The sequence below is a fragment of the Lepisosteus platostomus genome, chromosome 10, assembly GCF_059453375.1.
Source record: "Lepisosteus platostomus isolate fLepPlt1 chromosome 10, fLepPlt1.hap1, whole genome shotgun sequence".
In the NCBI taxonomy this organism is placed as follows: domain Eukaryota; kingdom Metazoa; phylum Chordata; class Actinopteri; order Semionotiformes; family Lepisosteidae; genus Lepisosteus; species Lepisosteus platostomus.
Genome location: NC_142620.1, coordinates 31,241,001 through 31,263,122, shown reverse-complemented (window position 1 = coordinate 31,263,122; position 22,122 = coordinate 31,241,001). Strand labels below are relative to the sequence as shown.

General features: G+C 35.7%; 1 protein-coding gene across 1 annotated transcript in view; it reads left to right on the top strand.

Annotated features, from left to right (window-relative positions):
• Positions 1 to 22,122, top strand: part of mid2 (midline 2) — a 511,887-nt gene that overhangs the window by 274,726 nt on the left and 215,039 nt on the right. The window contains exon 3 of the mRNA XM_088648926.1: positions 3,780 to 3,875. Within this exon, the coding sequence (XP_088505052.1) occupies positions 3,780 to 3,875 (96 nt within the window). The remainder of the gene's footprint in view (positions 1 to 3,779; positions 3,876 to 22,122) is intronic.

The following is a 22,122-nucleotide window of genomic DNA, read 5'->3' as shown; positions in this document are numbered from 1 at the left end:
GTACAGAATATAAGCACCTTAAAGCCAGAACCCATGTAAATTACCAAGTTAAAGACTTTGATATATAGAATATGTATGAATGATTCAAATATTTGTGATGAAGGTGGAAGGGTATGTACTTTTTTCCAAATGAGCAATCTTGGTTTCCTAAAATATACCAACTTTTTAATGTATAATTATTAACATGCTGCAATACACAGTTTAAATTTAAAAGTCTAAAGAGTATACAACTTAAATTCTTAATTGAATAAAGAGTGTCCCACAACAGTGATAGGCATTCGAAACCGGATGTTTTCTGGTGACAGCTCAAATGCTGTAAATGAGAGGTTAAGCTTTATTAGCTCCACCTGCGAGTTTTACAAGGTGATTCCAGATACTATTTACATAATCTAATTTGTATACTGTATAATGCGGTATACTGCGACACGCCCACCGCGTTGTACTGCAGCATACCCCGCTTGTTCTGTATCTGTACATGATTCCAAATTCATATAACTATCAAGTGATGTTAAATCACTATAACATTTATGTTTTTACAATAACAGCAAGTGGTGTTCTTACTATGTATTCTTAGAAAAGGATAAAACGTTATAACTTTTTATGAAGTACAGAATATAAACATAACAATGTTAGAACAAGCATGTTAAAACCAGAACCCATGTAAGTTACCAAGTTAAAGACTTTGATGCATAAAATATTTATGCAAAATTAAATTATTTATGATGAGCAATCTTGCTTTTATAAAATATTCCAGCTTTTTGATGTTTAGTGATTAACATGTTGTAATACACAGTTTTCAATTACTATTAAAAGTCTAAAGAGTATACATCTTAAATTCTTAATAGTTGTGACAGAGATTAGAAACCAGGCTTTTTCTGGTGACAACTTAAATGCTGTACATGAGATATTTAGCTTTATTAGCTCCACCTTGGGGCTTTACAAGGTGCTTCTGGATACTATTATCATAACATGCGTTATGATGCAGTATGATGCACCACGCCTATCGCGTTTTAACACAGCGTACTTTGCGCATTTCGAATGGCTGGATCTGTACCTCTAAATTTTCCACATGACACCTATTAATATACTGATGGAAAAAAGAAACGCAACATTTTCTGGAATGAGAATACTATAGTTATAGCTTATGTAATTTCACAAAATGTTATCAATTTGTTTTAAGCCCTTTGACCAGCAATACAGCTTGTTCAGTGAGACATTGCAACTTGCCAATCACACGAAAGCTCGTTAGGTGCACTTTTACCCAACGAGGTCCATGTGGAGCAATGCCTGATCAGGTCACCTTTAAAAAGGCCTTAATTCAAAGCTTAGGTCACTGCAAGAAAAAGGCCACACATAGTCCATTTTCTGTGCATTCCATAATGCCTCAAATGTCACATGAAACAAGGAAGAGGGCAAATGGCATACTACAGGCAGGTTTCAGCAGACCAGCAGGACAGTTGACAGTCCAATATCCGGTCGCCCTTGAGTGAACACACCAGAGCAGGAGCAGGACTGACAACTGAGACTGGTCCATCTGAGAGATCTTTTCAGGTCTGCCATCCGTACTGCTGCTGTAACTGCTGGCAGACGCAATGCCCGCATTAGTGAAGGGACAGTGAGGCTCCATGCTGCTGGCCTTAGAGCAAAGCGACCTGTCAGAGGCCCTCTTCTCATGCCTCCTAGACGCCACATCCGACTGGCTTTGGCCAGGTCCTCTTCACGGATGAGTCACTCTTCAGTCTGTTCCACGCAGACAGGAGGGCCAGAGTGTGGAGGAGGAGATGTTACATTGTTTTTTTTTCCATCAGGATATTTGTTGGACATGTTATGTAATATAGAATATACAGTAGATATTAGAGAGTGAGTGAATGAACTCTAGACCAAATTACTGCAGTCAGCAGCACTATTTTTTTCAGTCTGTACTTTGCATTAGTTTGCAGATGCAATGTTGTGGTATTGTGTCCCATTCCTCTGGACAGTATTTGCCTGCTCACTAAATTCTGAACCCTAGATGCCACAAGTCCTCTCTCACCCACCAAATATTCAAATAAAGCAAGTGGAGCATCCACAGCATAACTAATATTCTCATCTTAAAACAAATTTGTAATTACACAAACAGCATGAGGGTGTGCCTTATTTGCTTGAATTCTGTCAAGTCAAGATGATCCCATAGGAAGAGCAGGTTGTGAAGTCATAGGACTTGATCAATGTAGTGCGGTGCTGTGAAGTTTCCATCAGTCACCTTTAGTGGAGTTCTGTAGCAACTAGACTGTCCTGGAACTTTATCATAAACATATCATTCTTCACATCTGCATACTTGCTGATGTCCATCAGGAAGTCTACACAAAACCTTGATTCCAAAGACAACTTTTCTCCATTGCGATTCCACCTGAGCTGAGTGTGTCCATTTTATAACATACTGATCAATAAGACTACAGTGTTATTCTCTTGATAAGTAAAGCACTTTGTTTTGCACTTTGTTTTATTTTAGGACTTTCACCAGTATTGGCATTCACCAGATTAAATAATTTCAGCCTCTGTACCCTATCAGTTCTCAATAATATTATGTTTATGCAATGTCAATTGAGCATGTCACTTCATCAGTTATGAACATCAGTTATGAATTATTGATTAATAAAAACCACTCTTACATGTTTAATCAACGTCAAAAATCCATATTCTCTATTTTTCTAAAAATACACATAAATTGTGACAAGTTTGTTTTTGATGCTCTTTATATTTGTGTGTATTCACCAATATACTGTAAGTATTAGAATGAAAGTATGCAATATTAGAATACAATTTTTAAAACGTATGCAAGTATACAAATAACAAAGTACAACTTTGGAATTAAACAGATATACTTGAAGGTACTCAGTAATATGTTGCTTAGTGCTGTTTCTATTAACCATAGCACTCTTTGTGCTGGCCATTATTTTGATTACCCCAAATACACCTGTATAACTAACAATAAATGGTTATGATAACTATATAAGAACTAGAGCACACTCAATAGAGCAGACTATAGCTGTGCATCCTGCTTCTCTTTGTGCTTAGTAAAGGACATTTTTCCCATCTCAACCATTTAACTTTGTAACTCTAAGTCACTTTTGGCCTCATTCCTAACAGCTGCTTCTTTGCCTGTCTGCAACAGTTCGGAGGGACAGTCTGATCTAGGCAGTTTGGGAAATATGATATACCATTCACTTTCTTAAAGCTTCACCATGCACAAAGGATCATTCAGTATCTTTGACATTTGTTTATACCCTTCACCTGATCTGTGCCTTTCTACTTTGAACTAATTTAGTGAATTGTCAAAGTAATCTTGCACCTAAGCTAATTTGGTTTTACACTAGCAAAAGGGGTGAATACAATGCAAACATCATTTTAGTTATTTATTGAAATTTATTTTCTTTTGCATATTAATGTGTTCAGTTAGAGCATTCAAATTTTGATAAAAAAAACTGACTTTGAAAAAATGTGAATACCTAATTTGTATTTCAGGGAAATGGAATTTAGTTGGAAAGGGGTAATTTTTGCTAGGCGCTAAAAATTATATTTAATGACGATTTAATTTTTCTCTCTTTTCGTTTTGTTGTTACACCTTGGGTCAATCAACTAAAGCTGTGGTATGAATTGATAGTCTTCTACACTATTTTACTTCTGTTGTTAAAGGATGTTGTCTGCATGCACTGCAAAAAAAGGAATGTTGCAAATTTTGTGCCTTTCTGTTACATTGATTAACACATACTTTCCCATCCTTTTTATTTTTTCACCAGCAAACTCTGGAAAACAATCTTACAAACTTGGTGAAAAGAAACACTGAGTTAGAAAATCAGATGGCCAAGCTCATTCAAATCTGTCAACAGGTAGAGGTGAGTGAGTTGTATTCAGAGATATGAATTTTCTTGTTGTTAAGTGGAGGGACATTCTTTCTCTGTGAGTAAAATAACGGCAGTTTACTGAAATATAACCAACTAATTCAGCCACATTCAGCCACTTAGAATGATTGTCATGTTTTGCTACATGCTGCAAATAACATACCACAGTACCTCAGAAGCTAACACCCCGCACCTTTTTATTTTTTCAAATACTCTACAGGACTGTACTTCACTGTAAAACCACCAGGTTGCACAGTATATCCTTAACCATTAGGTCTAACGTACTCTACAGTAAATCTTATTTTAATAATAAAAAATAAATATGTACAGATGCAGCCATTCAAAACGAGCAGGGTACGCTTCAGTAAAACTAGGTGGGCGTGTCGCATCATACCACATAATACCGCTGTTATGATAATAGTATCCGGAATCACCTCCAGGTGGAGCTAATAAAGCTTAACCTCTCATGTACAGCATTTGAGCTGTCGCCAGAAAACACCCAGTTTCGAATCCCGATCACTGCTGAGAGACAATCTTTATCCAATTAAGAATTTAAATTATATACTCTTTAGACTTTTAATTTTAAACTGTGTATTACAGCATGTTAATCATTAAACATTAAAACGTTGGTGTATTTTATAAAAGCAAGATTGCTCATTTGGAAAAAAGTACACAACCTTCCACCTTCATCACAAATATTTGAATCATTCATACATATTTTATATATCAAAGTCTTTAACTTTGTAATTTACATGGGTGTTGGCTTTAATGTGCTTATATTCTGTACTTCATAAAAAGTTATAATGTTTTATCCTTTTCCAATATTATGTATGATACGTAAATGTTGTAGTAATTTAACATCACTTGATAGCTATACTAATATGAATCATCTAACTAAGCAGCTAAAGTATCAAAAGTGGACGTTTTGGTAACATTTTGACATTTGTTTCTTTTTTCAAAAAACTTCTATTGTTCTTGTAGTGGTAATGAGCACTGTAATGTAGTGAGCTGCACCCAGGAGGTTCAAAACACGATCTGAGAATTACTTTTGGTTTGGTTCCTATATAACTGAATGCATAAAAATAGTCCACTATTATAGCTTGTTGTTGGCTCTGGCGTGAATTTGTGTATCTGGATAAATTTAGTGATGATATTGTGATTAAGGATTTCTTCTCTCAGTTCTTTAAGTTAAACAGTTTTTAAAATTGACACTCCGAGATTCTGACACATTTAATTTCCATCATGTAGCTGAAACGGATAAAGAAATCATGCAGTAGTTATACAGATGCAGCTATTCAAAATAATCGTGGCACGCTGTGGTATTACCCGGTGGGCGTATCGCATCAAAACGCGGTATACAGTGGTGTGAAAAAGTGTTTGCCCACTTCCTGATTTCTTATTTTTTTGCATGTTTGTCACACTGAAATGTTTCAGATCATCAAACAAATTGAAATATTAGACAAAGATAACACAAGTAAACACAAAATGCAGTTTTTAAATGAAGGTTTTTATTATTAAGGGAAAACAAAAATCCAAACCTACATGGCCCTGTGTGAAAAAGTGATTGCCCCCTAAACCTAATAACTGGTTGGGCCACCCTTAGCAGCAACAACTGCAATCAAGCGTTTGTGATAACTGGCAATGAGTCTTTTACAGCGCTGTGGAGGAATTTTGGCCCACTCATCTTTGCAGAATTGTTGTAATTTAGCCACATTGGAGGGTTTTCGAGCCTTAACCCCTTTTTTAAGGTCATGCCACAACATCTCAATCGGATTCAGGTCAGGACTTTGACTTGGCCACTCCAAAGTCTTCATTTTGTTTTTCTTAAGCCATTCAGAGGTGGACTTGCTGGTGTGTTTTGGATCATTGTCCTGCTGCGGAACCCAAGTGCGCTTCAGCTTGAGGTCACGAACAGATGGCCGGACATTCTCCTTCAGGATTTTTTGGTAGACAGCGGAATTCATGGTTCCATTTACCACAGCAAGTCTTCCAGGTCCTGAAGCAGCAAAACAGCCCCAGACCATCACACTACCACCACCATATTTTACTGTTGGTATGATGTTCCTTTTCTGAAATGCTGTGTTACTTTTACGCCAGATGTAATGGGACACACACCTTCCAAAAAGTTCAGCTTTTGTCTCGTCAGTCCACAGAGTATTTTCCCAAAAGTCTTGGGGATCATCAAGATGTTTTCTGGCAAAACTGAGATGAGCCTTTATGTTCTTTTTGCTCAGCAGTGGTTTTCGTCTTGGAACTCTGCCATGCAGGCCATTTTTGCCCAGTCTCTTTCTTATGGTGGAGTCATGAACACTGACCTTAACTGAGGCAAGTGAAGCCTGCAGTTCTTTGGATGTTGTTGTGGGGTTTTTTCTGACCTCTTGGATGAGTCATTGCTGCGCTCTTGGGGTCATTTTGGTCGGCCGGCCACTCCTGGGAAGGTTCACCACTGTTCCATGTTTTCGCCATTTGTGGATAATGACTCTCACTGTGGTTTGCTGGAGTCCCAAAGCTTTAGAAATGGCTTTATAACCTATTCCAGACTGATAAATCTCAATTACTCTGTTTCTCATTTGTTCCTGAATTTCTTTGGATCGCAGCATGATGTCTAGCTTTTGAAGATCTTTTGGTCTACTTCACTTTGTCAGGCAGGTCCTATTTAAGTGATTTCTTGATTGAGAACAGGTGTGGCAGTAATCAGGCCTGGGTGTGGCTAGAGAAATTGAACTCAGCTTTCCAAAGATGTGATAAACCACAGTTGATTTGTGTTTTAACAGGGGGGGCAATCACTTTTTCACACAGGGCCATGTAGGTTTGGATTTTTTTTTCCCTTAATAATAAAAACCTTCATTTAAAAACTGCATTTTGTGTTTATTTGTGTTATCTTTGTCTAATATTTCAATTTGTTTGATGATCTGAAACATTTCAGTGTGACAAACATGCAAAAAAAAAAAGAAACCAGGAAGGGGGCAAACATTTTTTCACACCACTGTAACACGTCATTTCACTTCATACCGCAAATTTGATTATGTTAATAGTATCAGGAATCACCTTGTAAAACCACCAGGAGGAGCCAATAAAGCTTTACCTCTCATGTACAGCATTTGAACTTTTAAATTTAAACTGTGTACTACAGCATGTTAATCATCATTCATTAAAAAGTTGGTATATTTTATGAAAGCAAGATTGCTCAGTTGGGCAAAAGTACACAACCTACCTTTATCATAAATATTTTAATTATGCAGAAATATTTTATGCGTCAAAGTCTTTTTGCCGAAGATATTACTAAAAGTATTAATAATGAACAACCTTGGACAAGCTGTAAACTCAAAGTATTACCCTGGTCCACATTCTTTGTAACCGTCTTTGTAAACGAAAATACTTTATTTTTTCATTGACAAAAAGTAACACCACAGCATTTTGTTGATCCGTTCACACATTCGTTTCCAATCATACAAAGTGAGTTTTGAGAATATCCGATTCACCATGCCTTTCACATGCTCTAAACTATATTAATTTAGGAACATAAACACATTATGTAAACTGTATATTGCTGGTATTGGTATTTTAAAGAAAAAATACACAACAGTATTCCATTTCTTCCTAAACATTTTAAGCATCAAAGTCTTACATGTGGTTATTTTGGAAACGTTTTTACGTTCTGACCATGGTACTGTACGTTTATATACAGTACTTTGTGAGAAAAGTGATAGTTTTAAGCTATTCTATGAATACGCTCGTTATCGCAGTAAACAAAACATACTTTTAGAATTTGATTGATAAGGAATATAATATGGAATCGCGTATCTAAAGAAATTAATAACAATATAATCATATTCATGCACTGTGCACATTTTAATCCGCTTAGTATTTAATATTTATATAGAATTTTACCACTAAAGGGAAATTTTAGTAGCTGAGCATAAAAAGAATAGGAGCATAATGCATCTAAAGGTCATAAACTATATTAATTTAGGAACATAAACATATTAAGTAAACTGTATATTGCTGGTATTGGTATTTTAAAGAAAAAATACACACCAGTACTTCATTTCTACCTAAACATTTTATGCATCAAAGTCTTACATGTGGTTATTTCTAAACGTTTTTAAGCGCTCCTTCTTACTATGTTCTATATTCTATATTGACATGTGTTGCTGTTTCAGTGCATGTTACACGATTTGCCTTGGTGGCTTGACAGGTTAAATGACTGATTTATAAGCCTGAGGTCGGGAGTTCAAATCCAGCAATTGCTATGAGTTTTCTTTTAACAAATAAACATTTCTTTGAAAAACTAAAATTGCAAATATTATTGGCATTCTATTGACATTTTTTATATTTCTAAATATCACAACATGTTTGTACTGTATGTACACAGTGGTACTGCAGGGTGTAAAGCCCTGCATTAATATTGTGTATGCACCTGGCTCTGCACGATTTTCTCTCTCTCTCTCCCTGTGTGCTGGCTGTGCTGAATTTCACTCCACTGTTTACTAAGTCTGTGACAACGTTGTTTGTAAACAAACCGGTTTCACAGGTATTTTCAAAGTAGAACAAGGCAAGTCTTCCAATGAAAGACACACACTCCACCTTCCCCCACGGATACATGTTTTCTTACTAAAACAGATTCACAACGCAAAGGTGTGTCAGTCTTCTCTGTAAAAAAATTCGGTTTGAACACCATGGGTGCTGTTTTTAAGACGCTGCTGAGTCAAGTATAGGAATTTTCCTGCTGTCATCAATATTGTGTATATAGTTGACCCTTACCTGAATGAAAACAGGACATAAAGAAAGAGTTTCATGAATCAAACAAAGCTTTATTCCTGTGCTAGTCTGGGTAATTGGAGGCTACCCTGTTATGCTTCCTATGGTGATATACAGGTTTTTCGCACGAAGCTGTATTGAGCAGTATTTCTCGTGTTGTGAACATGTGTACACAGCGATCCCCTCGGATTCCACCTAGTGCGTAATTACGCATCGATGAAAAACTGGAGATTTAAAAAAAGAGAATTAGCTCACTGATAGTTTTATGTGCAAGCTGTGAACATTTTCACAAGTCGTGGTCTTTAAAATGCATTTGGTTTGAAGGCTTTCTGTGTTTCCCTTCTGAAGATATGAACAAAAGAATATTCCAGCATGGTAAAAAAAATGGCTTAAAAAAGAAATAAAAAATTAGTTTTGAATGCAGGAAAAATGTATTTCCCAGAAGCTATACTGATTCTTATGGAAGCCTGTTTCCGCCAGGGAGCAAAAAAAAAAAAAAAACGAGCTATGGTATTCTCTCCGATGCAGTGCAGTTAAAATAATATCTCTGATGCTGTTCCTAAATTAATATTGTATATGACCATAGGACGCTTTATGCTCCTTTCTTTTTTCCAATGGATTGAACAGGGAGAGGCATTTCATGATGTACTTTTCACTGATGAAACATCAGTGGCTCTGGAACAGTTTTCAACCATGTCGTTTTATAAGAAGGGGAGATATGTGAACAAATCCCAAAACATCCACTGAAGGGTAGCCTATTCTACTCTGAGAAGAGTAGAGGGGGTGAAAAGTGCCCATGGTCATTTAATTAGTATTAAATTAAAATTCGCACTGATTTCCTTGATTCCAAACACATATTTGTTTCCAATCTCATTTGTTTTGAGAATCTCTGATTCACCATGCCTTTCACATGCTTATAAACGATATTAATATAGGAACATAAACATATCATGTAAACTGTATATGGCTGGTATTGGTATTTATAAAACTTCTTAATTAAACGTTTAAAATACACTAATTCCATAAAAACAAAACACATTTCGAATAGAAAAAATCTAATTCTCTTGTCTTCCTGGTATGTAGAACAGATCAGCAGGACTTTTTTCCCCAATCAGAGGCTCTGAAAACAGCATGCTGCCCACTGTGCTGTGTCAGAGGGGGAGGCGGCACCGAGAGAGGGAGGGAGCTCGGAGCTCAATAATGCACAATGGCTGAAAAGCACCAATTGTGTTCATAACTTGGTATTTAAAATTAAACAATTTAAATCATTTTCTTTGACTTCTAAGTCCTTTAATTATCATTAAGCACAGGTTTATTTTTTGATACCATTGTTAGACAAAGCAGGAACTTATTGTACTTTCTAATGACATTACACGTGGAAAGATTACAGATTACAGATTTTAATCGTCTTTAATTTTGTTATACATTTTAGAAGAGTTTCATCCATGCATACACCACAAATCTATTTTCGATTGTATTTCTGAAAGCTATGAATATAAAAAACTTGTAGCTTACTCAACAATTCTAAGATGATTACGAGGAAGTGTATTGCATGTCTAATGGTCTAACCCCATTTTCCCCATTTTGATTAAAATCGCAAACGCGTGTTTAATTTAATGCCTTTATTGATTCACAATCTGACAATGCAATGTAAAATCATTATCTTTGCATTTTAAGTCCCTTAATTAACTTTAAGCATAGCTTTCTCACTATTTAGATTTATTTTTCATACTATCATTAAACAAAGCAGAAGCGTATACTACTTCCTCATGGGATCAAACATGGAAAGATTGGAGTAATTGTTTTTATTTTTAAATGAATTTTAGAAAAGTGTCATTTATACAAAAATGTTGCATTTAATACCACTCGTTAGTTATATTAATAGAGATAAGCTCTCTATTAAAGCTCAGATCAAAGATCAAACAGCAATATCTCATATACTGGGACTGATCTGTGATGTGGTTGAGTGTGAATTGTGTTTACAAACAATGTAGACAATAATATTTGCTATTTTAGTTTTTTAAAGAAATGTTTATTTGTTAAAAGAAAACTCATGGCGACAGCTGGGTTTGAACACCCAACCTCAGGGTTATAAATCAGTCACTTAAACTGTCACACCACCAAGGCAAGTCATGTGACCACCCCACACATAGCAATGGAAAGTCTCACACTACTGTTTCTACAACAGTACATGGATATAGTTATACAATTATTAATTTATTTAGATACGTGATTTCCTATTAATCAAATTCTAAAAGTATGCTTCTGTTTACTCCGGTATCGAGCATATTCACAGAAAAGTTTAAAGCTTATCACTTTCTTACAAAGTACTGTGTATAAACCTACAGTAACATGGTCAGAATGAGCAAGTAGCACATAAAAATGTTTCCAAAATAACCACATGTAAGACTTTGATGCTTAAAATGTTTACGGAGAAATGACATGCTGGTTTTTAATTTTTCTTTAAAATACCAAGACCAGCCATATACAGTACAGTTTACATACAGTAATATGTTTATATTCCTAAATTAATATCTTTTATCAGCATGTGAAAGGAATTGTGAATCGGAGATTCTCAAGAATTACTTTGTATGATTGGAAACAAATGCGTGATCGGATCAATGAAATGCTGTGGTGTTACTTTTTGTCAATGAAAAAATAAAGTATTTTTTGTTTACAAAGATGGTTAAAAAGAATGTGGACCAGGGTAATACTTTGAGTTCACAGCTTGTCCAAGGTCATTCATTATTAATACTATTAGTAATATCTTCGGTAAAGACTTTGATGCATAAGATATTGTTGCATAATTAAAATATTTATGATAAAGGTGTATAATGTATAATGATTAATATGCTGTAATACATAGTTTAAATTTAAAAGTCTAAAGAGTATACAACTTAAGTTCTTAATTAAGTAAAGATTGTCCCTCAGCAGTGATAAGGATTCGAAACTGGGTGTTTTCTGGCGACAGCTCAAATGCTGTAAATGAGAGGTTAAGCTTTATTAGTGTATATCAGAGAATCACATTTCAGGACCAGAATTATCAGTTTTATAATAGGAAATATAGTATGGAATCACGTATCTAAAGAAATTAATAATTATATCAATTTAAGGATCTAAATATATGTATCTATATAGCAGGTAATATTACTGTATTCCACTTTCTTGGAAAAACAGATTCACAATGCGAAGCTGTGTCACTCTTCTGTGTAAAAAAAACAGTTTGAACACCATGGCTGCTGTTTTTAATAAGCTACTGAGTAAAGAATAGGAATGTTCCTGCTGTCAGCAGTATTGTGTATATAGTTTTATGTACAGGCTGCGAAAACTTTGACAAGTAGAGGTCTTTAATATTAGGTTGTTCATTAATTCTTAAAAAAATAAAGGAAAATCAGGATATAATGACGTGTTCTTGCTTAGACATTGCACAACTTTAAAAGCTATTAAAACAGGTTTCAAAAATTAAGTGATTTGTCTTTCTCCTGATCAGCTTAAATCTCTGTGTACGCTGTAAGGCTTTTACATCTTAATTAAACGTTTAAAATACACATTTTGAATAGAAAAAAACATATTCTGTTGTTTTCGTGGTAAGTAGAACAGATCAGCAGGCCTTTTTTTCCTCAATCACAAGCTCTGAAAACAGCGTGCTGCCCACTGCACTGTGTCAGAGGGGGAGGCAGCACCGAGAGAGGGAGGAAGCATTGAGCTCAGTATTGCACAATGGCCGTAAAGCACCAATTGCGTCTGCATTCATAACTTAGTGTTTAAAATTAAACAACGTAGATCATTTTCTTTGACTCCTAAGTCCCTTGATTATCATTAAGCACAGGTTTCTCAGCATTCAGATTACTTTTTGATACCATTGTTAGACAAAGCAGGAACTTATTGTACTTTCTAATGACATAACAGGTGGAAAGATTACAGATTTTAATAGTCTTTAATTTTGTTATACATTTGAGAAAAGTTTCATCTATACATACACCACAAAACTATTCTTGATTGTATTTCTGAATGCTATGTTACACTTAGTTCATTGTTTTAAATACATCTAATTAAGAAAGTTAGGTGTTAGCATAAACTATTAGTAATCAATAATATTAAATTTACCACTGTAATAAATTGTGCTCATAATAAATTCTATTCTACTCTGAGAATGTAGGGGAGAGGAAAAATGCCTGTGGTCTTTTCACTGATAAACTTGTGTTTAAAAAATCTACAGTACGCCTGAGAGTTATTACACCATTTTATTTTCAGCACAGCCAGCCCTGTTAGAGCACCACAATTCACACTCAACCACATCACAAATCACAGATCAGTCCCAGTGTGTGAGATCTTGCTGTTTGATCTGTGCTTGATCTTTGATCTGAGCTTTAATAGAGAGCTTATCTCTATTTATATATTAATATCGAGTGGTATTAAATGCAACCTTTTGTCGTTTTTAAGCCATTTTTTGACCACACTCGAATATTCTTCTTTCCATATCTTTGGAAGGGAAACACAGAAAGCCTTCAACCCAAATGCATTTTAAAGACCACGACTAGTGAAAATGTCAACTATCAGTGAGCTAATTCTCTTTTTGAAACCTCTGGTTTTTCATCTATGCGTAATTACGCACTAACTGGAACACTAAGAGACTGCTGTGTACACATTTTCACAACGCGAGAAATACTGCTCAATACGGCTTTGTGTGAAAAACCCTTATATCACCATAGTAAGCAGAACAGTGCAGCCTGAAAAGGCCGAAACGTGTTGTCTTTCTTCTCTTTTCAGCATGTCACTTGTTCCTTTGCAGTCTACACATGCTGTATGCGGCTACCCACCTGTTTTAAACCTATTTCACTCAGTAGTTTAAACTAAGTGTAAAGTGCTATCAGGAAAAAAATTCTCCGTGGGAGAACATCTGCAATAGAAAGCAACCGGTTTGACATGTACAGTAAAATGTGACATCTCTGGAGCGTCGAGTATATATCCAATAGTGTGAGCTCATTTGCATGGCCATTAAGGTTGGTTGAGTTACTGTAACAGTCCGGTTGTGGTGAGTTTCTACTGTCCCCTGACTGTCTTGGCCGAAAGGAACTTGTCTTTCATTGGAAGACAATGAACCTATTCTACTCGTATATGAGAATATAATAGAAATACACCAAGGGATTGGGCTGAATTCACATTACAAAAAAATCTGCGAGCCTGCACTACAGCGGCCATAGTATGGAGACAAAGACTTTCTATGGGAAGAGAGGTGGTGCTTCAGCTGCCTGTGTGCATTAAAGAAGAGAGTGTGGTATTACTTTTTGTCAATGAAGAAGTGTGTGTGTGTGGGGGGGGGTGATGTGCCAGCTGTACTGAAAAATAAAGCACCGTTTTTCATTCAACGAGTGCCTGAGTCAATGTGTCTGACCTATATAATAATGCCACAATATTATAAACGCCCCTTAGGCTGGGAAATCAATTTTTTTAATAAAAATGTGTTCTTGCTTAAATTAGAAATGACATTACTTTAAAAGTGATAAAAACAGGTTTCAATAGTTAATAACCACTTTTTGTGCACGAAAAATGGGTGATTTTTCTTCATCGTCATCAGATCTTTCTTGGAAAAATGTATTTCTTCCCCAATGCGATTCGAGCAGAAAAAGGTTAAAAAGAAAGTCAGACAGGCAGGGGGAAGGGTGTTGTGAAAATGTTACCTGTCCTGGATAAAGTGATTGGAAAATAGGTGGATTTACACCTGTGAAAAGTGTTCCAATTTTAATGCGATACGGAAATCATTATTCATAAAAAATGATCTTGTATGGTCTGTAAACTGAAAATGTATGAAGAAGACCCATTGAGTATCGCCTCTTTTTACACAAGGAAGAACATTCCAATGTTAATGCGACACTGAAGATATTATTAATAATCTTTTAAATCTGAAGGGAGATCTAAAGGGATCCACACGGCACAGGTCCCTCCTAGCTATTCAGAGGGAAAGACAGTGACTTGAATTAATATCGTTATTGATTTCTTTAGTCTCACAACATTGTCCAATAATACTCTTCTTGTGTCTAATTTTTAGTTAAGCGGGATTTGAGCTACAGACCATAAAAAAAACAGGATTCACTTTTTTCACATATTGATGATAATGATATCAGTAGCATTTTGAAACTATTCGTTGTTATTAATAAATGACTTAGATTCGAACATGTTTTGATATTTAGAAATATAAAAAAGTCAATAGATTGTCCATAATATTGCTATTTTAGTTTTTCAAAGAAATGTTTATTTGTTAAAAAAGGAACCTTGTGGCAATAACTAGATTTGAACACCCGACCTCAGCCTTATAAGTCAGTCACTTACAGTCACACCACTGAAGCAGTCACATGACAAGTAGTGAAACAGCCGTACACATATCAATAGATATGTGTATACACTACTTACAGTACATGAATATAATTATATCGTTATTAATTACTTTAGATATGCGATTCCATATTATATTCCCTATTAATCAAATTCTAAAAGTATTCTTTTGTTTAATCCGATATCGAGTGTATTCGCAGAAAAGCTTAAAACTATCACTTTTTTCACAAAGTACTGTATATAAACGTAAAGTAACATGGGCAGAAGGAGCATGTAAAAATCTTTTCGAAATAACGACATGTAGGACTTTGATGCTTAAAATGTTTAGGGAGAAATGGAATAGTGGTGTGGATTTTTTCTTTAAAATACCAATACCAGCAATATACAGTTTACATAATATGTTTATGTTCCTAAATTAATTTCGTTTATGACCTTCAGATGCGTTATGCTCCTATTCTTTTTATGCTTGGCTGCTAAAATTTCCCTTTAGTTGTAAAATTCCATATAAATATTCAATACTAAATAGATTAGAATGCGCACAGTAAAGAGATTAAATGACTAAATCTTTTCACTACCGACCAATGCACCACGAGTGCCCCTCTCTGTCATTTTGACCAGCCAACCACGTACTGCGGTACGCCGCGGTTGTTTGTGGGTAGATGCGTGCGGTACGGGTTTGTACTGTGAACTTTGAATGGCTGAATCTGCATTTGAATGAACAGAAAGTTACCTTGTACTCACAAGTAGTTGTGTTAGCAGATGAGTTTGTGTTAACACGTGTTTACTATTTCTGGTTGATTCCCCTCTCAATAAAATAATAAAAACTCAACAGTTCCAATATCTACTGTGACATCCAATGTTAACTCAAGGGCTGTTTCTTTGTGCAGATTAAGGAAAACTGAGAGTGTTTTTACTGCCATAAACCAGGCCATTTAATTGCTGATTGCCTTATGCTTAAGTGTAAACAGCAAAGTTCCAAAGTGTTTGTCAGTAGAAGGGCTAAGGGGGTTGTTGAATTAGTTCGTCAATGCACAAATTATGATGGTTCAGCCACAATAGCACTTATACTACTTATACTACTTTATCTAAAACCTACCAGACAACACTCTCCCACCAACCAAGTTGTTTCCCAGAATGAAAACCCCTTTAATAGGAAGTCTAGGTTGCACCCCTACCTTATCAAAACCAGTAATTAAATGAAAATGTAAATGCATATTATGTAGTGGCACCTTTACTCCACACTGGAGTCATAAGAAGTCTGGTTTGAAAAAGGCAAAATATTTGCAAGAATAAAAGACTGACCAGCACCAACATCTATCAATTTTTTTATAATCTTCTGGTCTTTAGGTTTTCCAGTTATTGACACAAATCCATCTAAAATAAATTGATCACACCCTTATTGTTTTAGATTACATTCAAACACATGAGGACATTTCTGATTTAAAACAACACTAAGACTGAGGGCTCCCTGTCACCGGCCATGGGAAGTGCTTTACAGAGTACAGGTGTTAAAACAACACAACAATAATTCTGTCAACCTGAACTACTGCTATATGTTAACCTGCCTAACAGCTGGCTAGTCACGAGGGTGCACACTTGTGGCTCGGCTAGCATTTTTCATACACAGGCAAACATACCTACATTTTACTCCCCAACCAGTGTTAAAGTAAGAAATCAGTCACACACATGAGTGTTACTTTCTGATTGTCTATTTGTATTTATCTGTTATTTAAAGAGTGCTCTTGTCTGTCTGTCTTTTTCCTTGTTGTAATGCTGTACATCCTGGGCATCTGACTTCCAGGTATGGTGAACTTGGAGGTCCAAACCTGTACTCTGCTCTCAGGCTGGCTTTGAAGTGCTTGCGCTGAAGAGAGCATGCCCACAATGGGTGCTTCCCATTGCAGATAATATAATTCAAATATTTTTTTTGTAAAGTATGAATGTGAATAATTTTAAGAGACGGTGCTATGTTCCAAACGAATGGAGCTAACCTTAGGCAAGCTTTAAGCTAGGAGGGGAGAGAGTTAAGAGAGAAGATCAGAGTGTGATGGGATTCCATAGTTTGATGTGTTATCTGTTTTTTTTTCTTGAGTTATTTCACACTGTATATTTGGTTTTGGGAGCACTGTCAAATCAACTTTCACTCTTGCACACTTGGTGTATACTGTCCAGATGCACAATCTTGTTTTGTAAAATGTTTTACAGTATTTCCTTTAACTGTTTATCCTTTCCTGCATCAGTGTTACCTAATTGTAGCCCGTTCTTCTTTACAGAACTGCCTTAATTTGGTGACATTTAAGGATAGAGAGTTGGGGTCCTGTCCTGGACTGTTTCCATGAATTGGCCCCATATCAGATAATTTTTTTTTTAGGAAGGGTCTCCCAGAATGTTGCTTCTTAAAATAAATTAGAGAAACCAGTGGTCAAAATTCAATTGAGTTAGCAAGAGTATCTAAGGAAGGGCCTTGGGTAGATCAATAGCAATTTTCTCACTTTTGTGGTATATTGTACTCAAAACAGAGAACGTAATCTTTCAGGTTACATTTCTTCTCAATTGTAGCAACCATGTGAAAACTGCCATTGGGAATTAAAGAAAACTAGTTAGCCAGCAGCTATTTCACCTTTTTAGCCTACAACTAGCAATCCATTGAAGCTAAGTGGGTGTGAGCCTGGCCAGTACATGGATGGCCAATTACTGCCCTCACTGAATCTCATACTTCAGGACAAAATACAGAGAAACTGTCTCTTGTGATTCATCCACTCATTTTCTAATTGTTTTATCCAATACAGGGTCACTATGGCATTTTGATCCTTGCAACCACATGCTATTAACAACTCACTCTGTATAGGAGCTGGCAGTAGAGGAGTTATTGTGCTGTGCCCACATTGATCAAAGCATTTTTGGGTTTTTCACCAGCATGAAGTTAATTTTGTGAAAAATGCAAACACAAATGAAAAGGAAACTACAGATTGTTTCAGTAATTAATTTGGAAATGTGCATGGTAACGCATAAAAAATAACTTTTCAATCTGCACTCACAAGGAATATGACATTTTGAAACCTTTTTGAAGGATTGTAATTTACATATGCCAGGTTTACAGAACTACTTCTACTGAAGTATCATTGTCAGGTTTCGTGATATTTTCACTTTGATTAAAATCTTCAGCAGAGTAGATAAATACATTGATGGTTTTGTGACTATGAAACTTGAAAACAAAAAAGCCACACTTTATTCTTTACCTGATCATGTGTAATATTTTTGTTTTATGTTGGTGGTCTCTGTGCTTGAAGCGGTTAGAAAATAGATGGATTGGTGGATGTATAATTGTAAAAACATTCCAATTTAAATACAATACGGAAGACATTATCTTTAAATGCTGTTTAAAAGAGTGCAACTGCCCAATGCCTTTAGGCATGCTAACATAATACAAATAAAAAAAATGAATAAAGGTATTAATCCATAGATCATGTCTTCTATACAGATGCAGCCATTCAAAGTGCGCGGTACAGACACGTACCGCAGGTAATTGGCTGCAGTGTCGCGTATCATGACGCAAATGACGCTGGGTACCGCGGTACGTGATTGGTTGACCGACAGGGGCACTCGTGTTCCGTTGGTCTGTCGTAGAAAGACTTACTGTAAATGTATTTACTGTGCCCGTTGTAGATATTGAATTTTACCACTGAAGGAAAATCTTAGTAGCTGAGCATAAAAAGAATAGGAGCATACTGTAACGCGTGTGAAGGCCATAAACGATATTAATTTTGGAACATAAACATACAGTATATAGCTGGTCTTGGTACTTTAAAGGAAAAATACACACCGGTATTCCATTTCTCCCTAAACATTGTAAGCTTCGAAGTCTTTAACTAACGTGATACCGGAGTCAAAAAGCATACTTTTAGAATTTGATTAAAAGGGAATATAATATGGAATCGCGTATCTAAAGAATTTAATAACGGTATGATTATATCCGTGTACTGCGACAGGGCTGTGTAGGGCTGTTTCGCCTACCTGTTCATGCGAGCTGTCTTGTAGCCTACTGGTCTAGGTGCGTGACTACCAACTGGCAGGTTGTGTGTTTGAATCCAGCTGGTGCTAGACTTTTCTTTTAACAAACATTTCTTCGAAAAAATAGGTAAGCGATATTATGGACAATCAATTGACTTTTATATTTCAAAATATCGCAACATGATCGATATTTGCGATATTTTGAACATATCTTCCCTTCTGACAGCGTTTCCTGCTTCTATTGTGTGTGTGTGTGCAACAGAGTAAATTTTTATAGAGAAATGGAGGCTGGACAGTATGCGTTACAATATAAACATTTATATTGATTTAAATCGTGTTCTGATTTAAATCGCAAACGCGTGTTTAATTATGTGTTTTTTAATCATAATCAGGCTAATGCATTTCTACATTTTCTGTATGAACCAGCTTAGAGGTTCATACAGAAAGACAGCTTGTGTTTAAATTGAATGTAAGGTAATTTATGCTTCTAAAGTCATGGTCAGCATTTATTATTGTACTGTGCTGTAAACTTTTTCTGTGCCTAGTCACATTATTTTATAGCGTTTTTATTGCGTTATTTAATCCGGTGGCGCTGTGTGTTAGTTTCCTGACTCCCATTATTTAAACTGCGACACTGATCATTCATCTCTAAAAAAACTTTATTTTATATAGCGTTTTAAGCGAATAGGTAATTAGATTGCTCATAAACGTAATTGCTTTTTCTACATAAACACAGCGTGATTGCTCTCTGAAAATGCTTTTCCTTTATTTTTAAAGTAGGCTCAGATTTCAACTATAGATCGTATTATTATAAACTTTCTTGGAAAAATGTATTTTATGTAAACCATGTTTGCTATTAATTCATTTAGGGTTAAAATACGTTAATTGTCTTCCAATCGAGTCGAGTTGACATTGGAAGCCTGCCACACCCGGACTGTTAAACCAACGCATTAGCACGTCAAAGCCCATTGAGGGTATTGAGCCAGTATTGGCTTTAGTATTCCCCCCCCTCCCCTCAATTCAATTCAATTCAATTCAAGGTGTTTTATTTGCATGACAGATGGGTACAAGCAGTGTTGGGTATGTATATTGTAACGCTTACGGCAGACAGGCACTGTGTAAGAGCCGGCGCACCAGAGCAGCGCACCGAGGGAGCGTCTGCATTTATAACTTAGTTTTTAAAATTAGTCAAGCAATATGAAGCATCTCCTTTTACTTAGTGCCTGAGCATAAAAAGAATAGGAGCATACTGCAACGCGTGTGAAGTCCATAAACGATATTAATTTTGGAACTTAAACATACAGTATATGGCTGGTCTCGGTACTTTAAAGAAAACATACACACCAGTATTCCATTTCTCCCTAAACATTTTAAGCATCGAAGTCTTTAACTAACGCGATACCGGAGTCAACAAGCATACTTTTAGAATTTGATTAAAAGGGAATATAATATGGAATCGCGTATCTCAAGAAATTAATAACGATATAATTATATTCATGTTGCAAAAGAACTCCAACGGACATAAAAACTCCCTTGCTTTTAACAGACCATAATTTCTAACTACGAAAATGCCAGGTGAAAGGATTTGTAAACATATGTTGTTAAAGCAAGTCAGTTTTTTCTGCAACACATAACAGACATTTTTCCAAGAAAGTTTAGCCTTTGTCACTAATGAAACCACTAAATAAAGACATAAATATAGAAATCTTAAGATTTGTTTTATTTAATGTTGGTAGCAGGATGAACTGTCAGAGTGTATATTTTGTCGCAGAGTTGCTGCAAGATGTTAACAGTGAAAAAGGTATTTAGAAATGAGTTATTTCAAGATGAAAATTTTCAGAATAATTGCAAATCTAGCAGGATAGAGAAAGCACAGAAAACTGGCAGTTAGATTGATCAGATTAGTATGAAAAGTCATTTAGCAAAGGGAATGAGAAGAGTGACAAACTAGTATACTTTAGATCTTTTTTTCTGAACCAGGGAAAATCTGATCATGTTTCCCTATAACAATAATAAAAAACTTTATTTGATATATCACCATTAAAGGTGGCATCTCAAAGCAATACAGTAGATGTAAAAACAGATAAAAGGACCACAGATTACAAAGTAAATGCATATAAGAAAGACAAGCAGTTAGAGGTGCTACCAAAATTAGAAAATGAAGCAGATACAGACACTAAGTCTTCTAAAAAGAAAGGTTCTGAGGTTAGATTTAAACTGGCCCTGGTGTGTGTGTGTTTGTGTCTGTCTGTCCTGTGATGGACTGGCGCTATGTCCAGGGTGTATTCTGCCTTGTGTCCGTCGCTTACTGGGATAGGCTCCAAATCCTCTGTACTGGATAAAGAGATTAGAAATGGATGGAAGTAAAGGCACTGTGTGGATGGAACTATACACAGTGTTAGAAACCCACTATGAAATGGCAGCATCTCACTGAGAATAAAACATTTTATAGTGCTGGCTTAAGGAAACAGCCTTTCCACCTCTCTTGCACATCAGTATCCATACCTAGTTATTTAAACAAATTGCCTCTAATTATAAACATCTTAATATGCTGGCTCTGTGGATCCGCATCAGCTATGTTTGCCCATTCCTTCAATTCATGTGCATCCAACACACAGTTCAACGCTAGCAACTACACAAAATCTAAAATATGAGCTCTACTTGCCACTTACAATACCAACAGTACCAGCTAACTTTAGTAGTGACATTTTCATGGATCTTTTTAACAATAGAATTTACAACATCAGACTTCAGACACAATTAAACAGGCCTCAAAAAAGTCTGGTACAAACATTTTCAGCATGGAATAAACCATTACTTTAATGGTATAAACCTTAAATGGATTCATATTCTCAATAAGATTTGGTGCTCAGTAACATGACTTAGAAAATGACAGAAGACATACGTATCATGCTTATCCTTCTATTTTTCATAATCGTAAACTCCTTAAGGCAGTTACATTTTCTCTGTTCTGACCTGGAGTTACAGAGAAATTTAAATTCTAATAAGAGATTTGTAATGAGGAAAGTCATACCAATCACTCATACAGTACCAGGATTTGCAATTACAATACAAATACTTTCTTTCTGTATGTGTTTATTTTGCAGTTTGAGTCTATGGCATTCCTTTGGGGGTC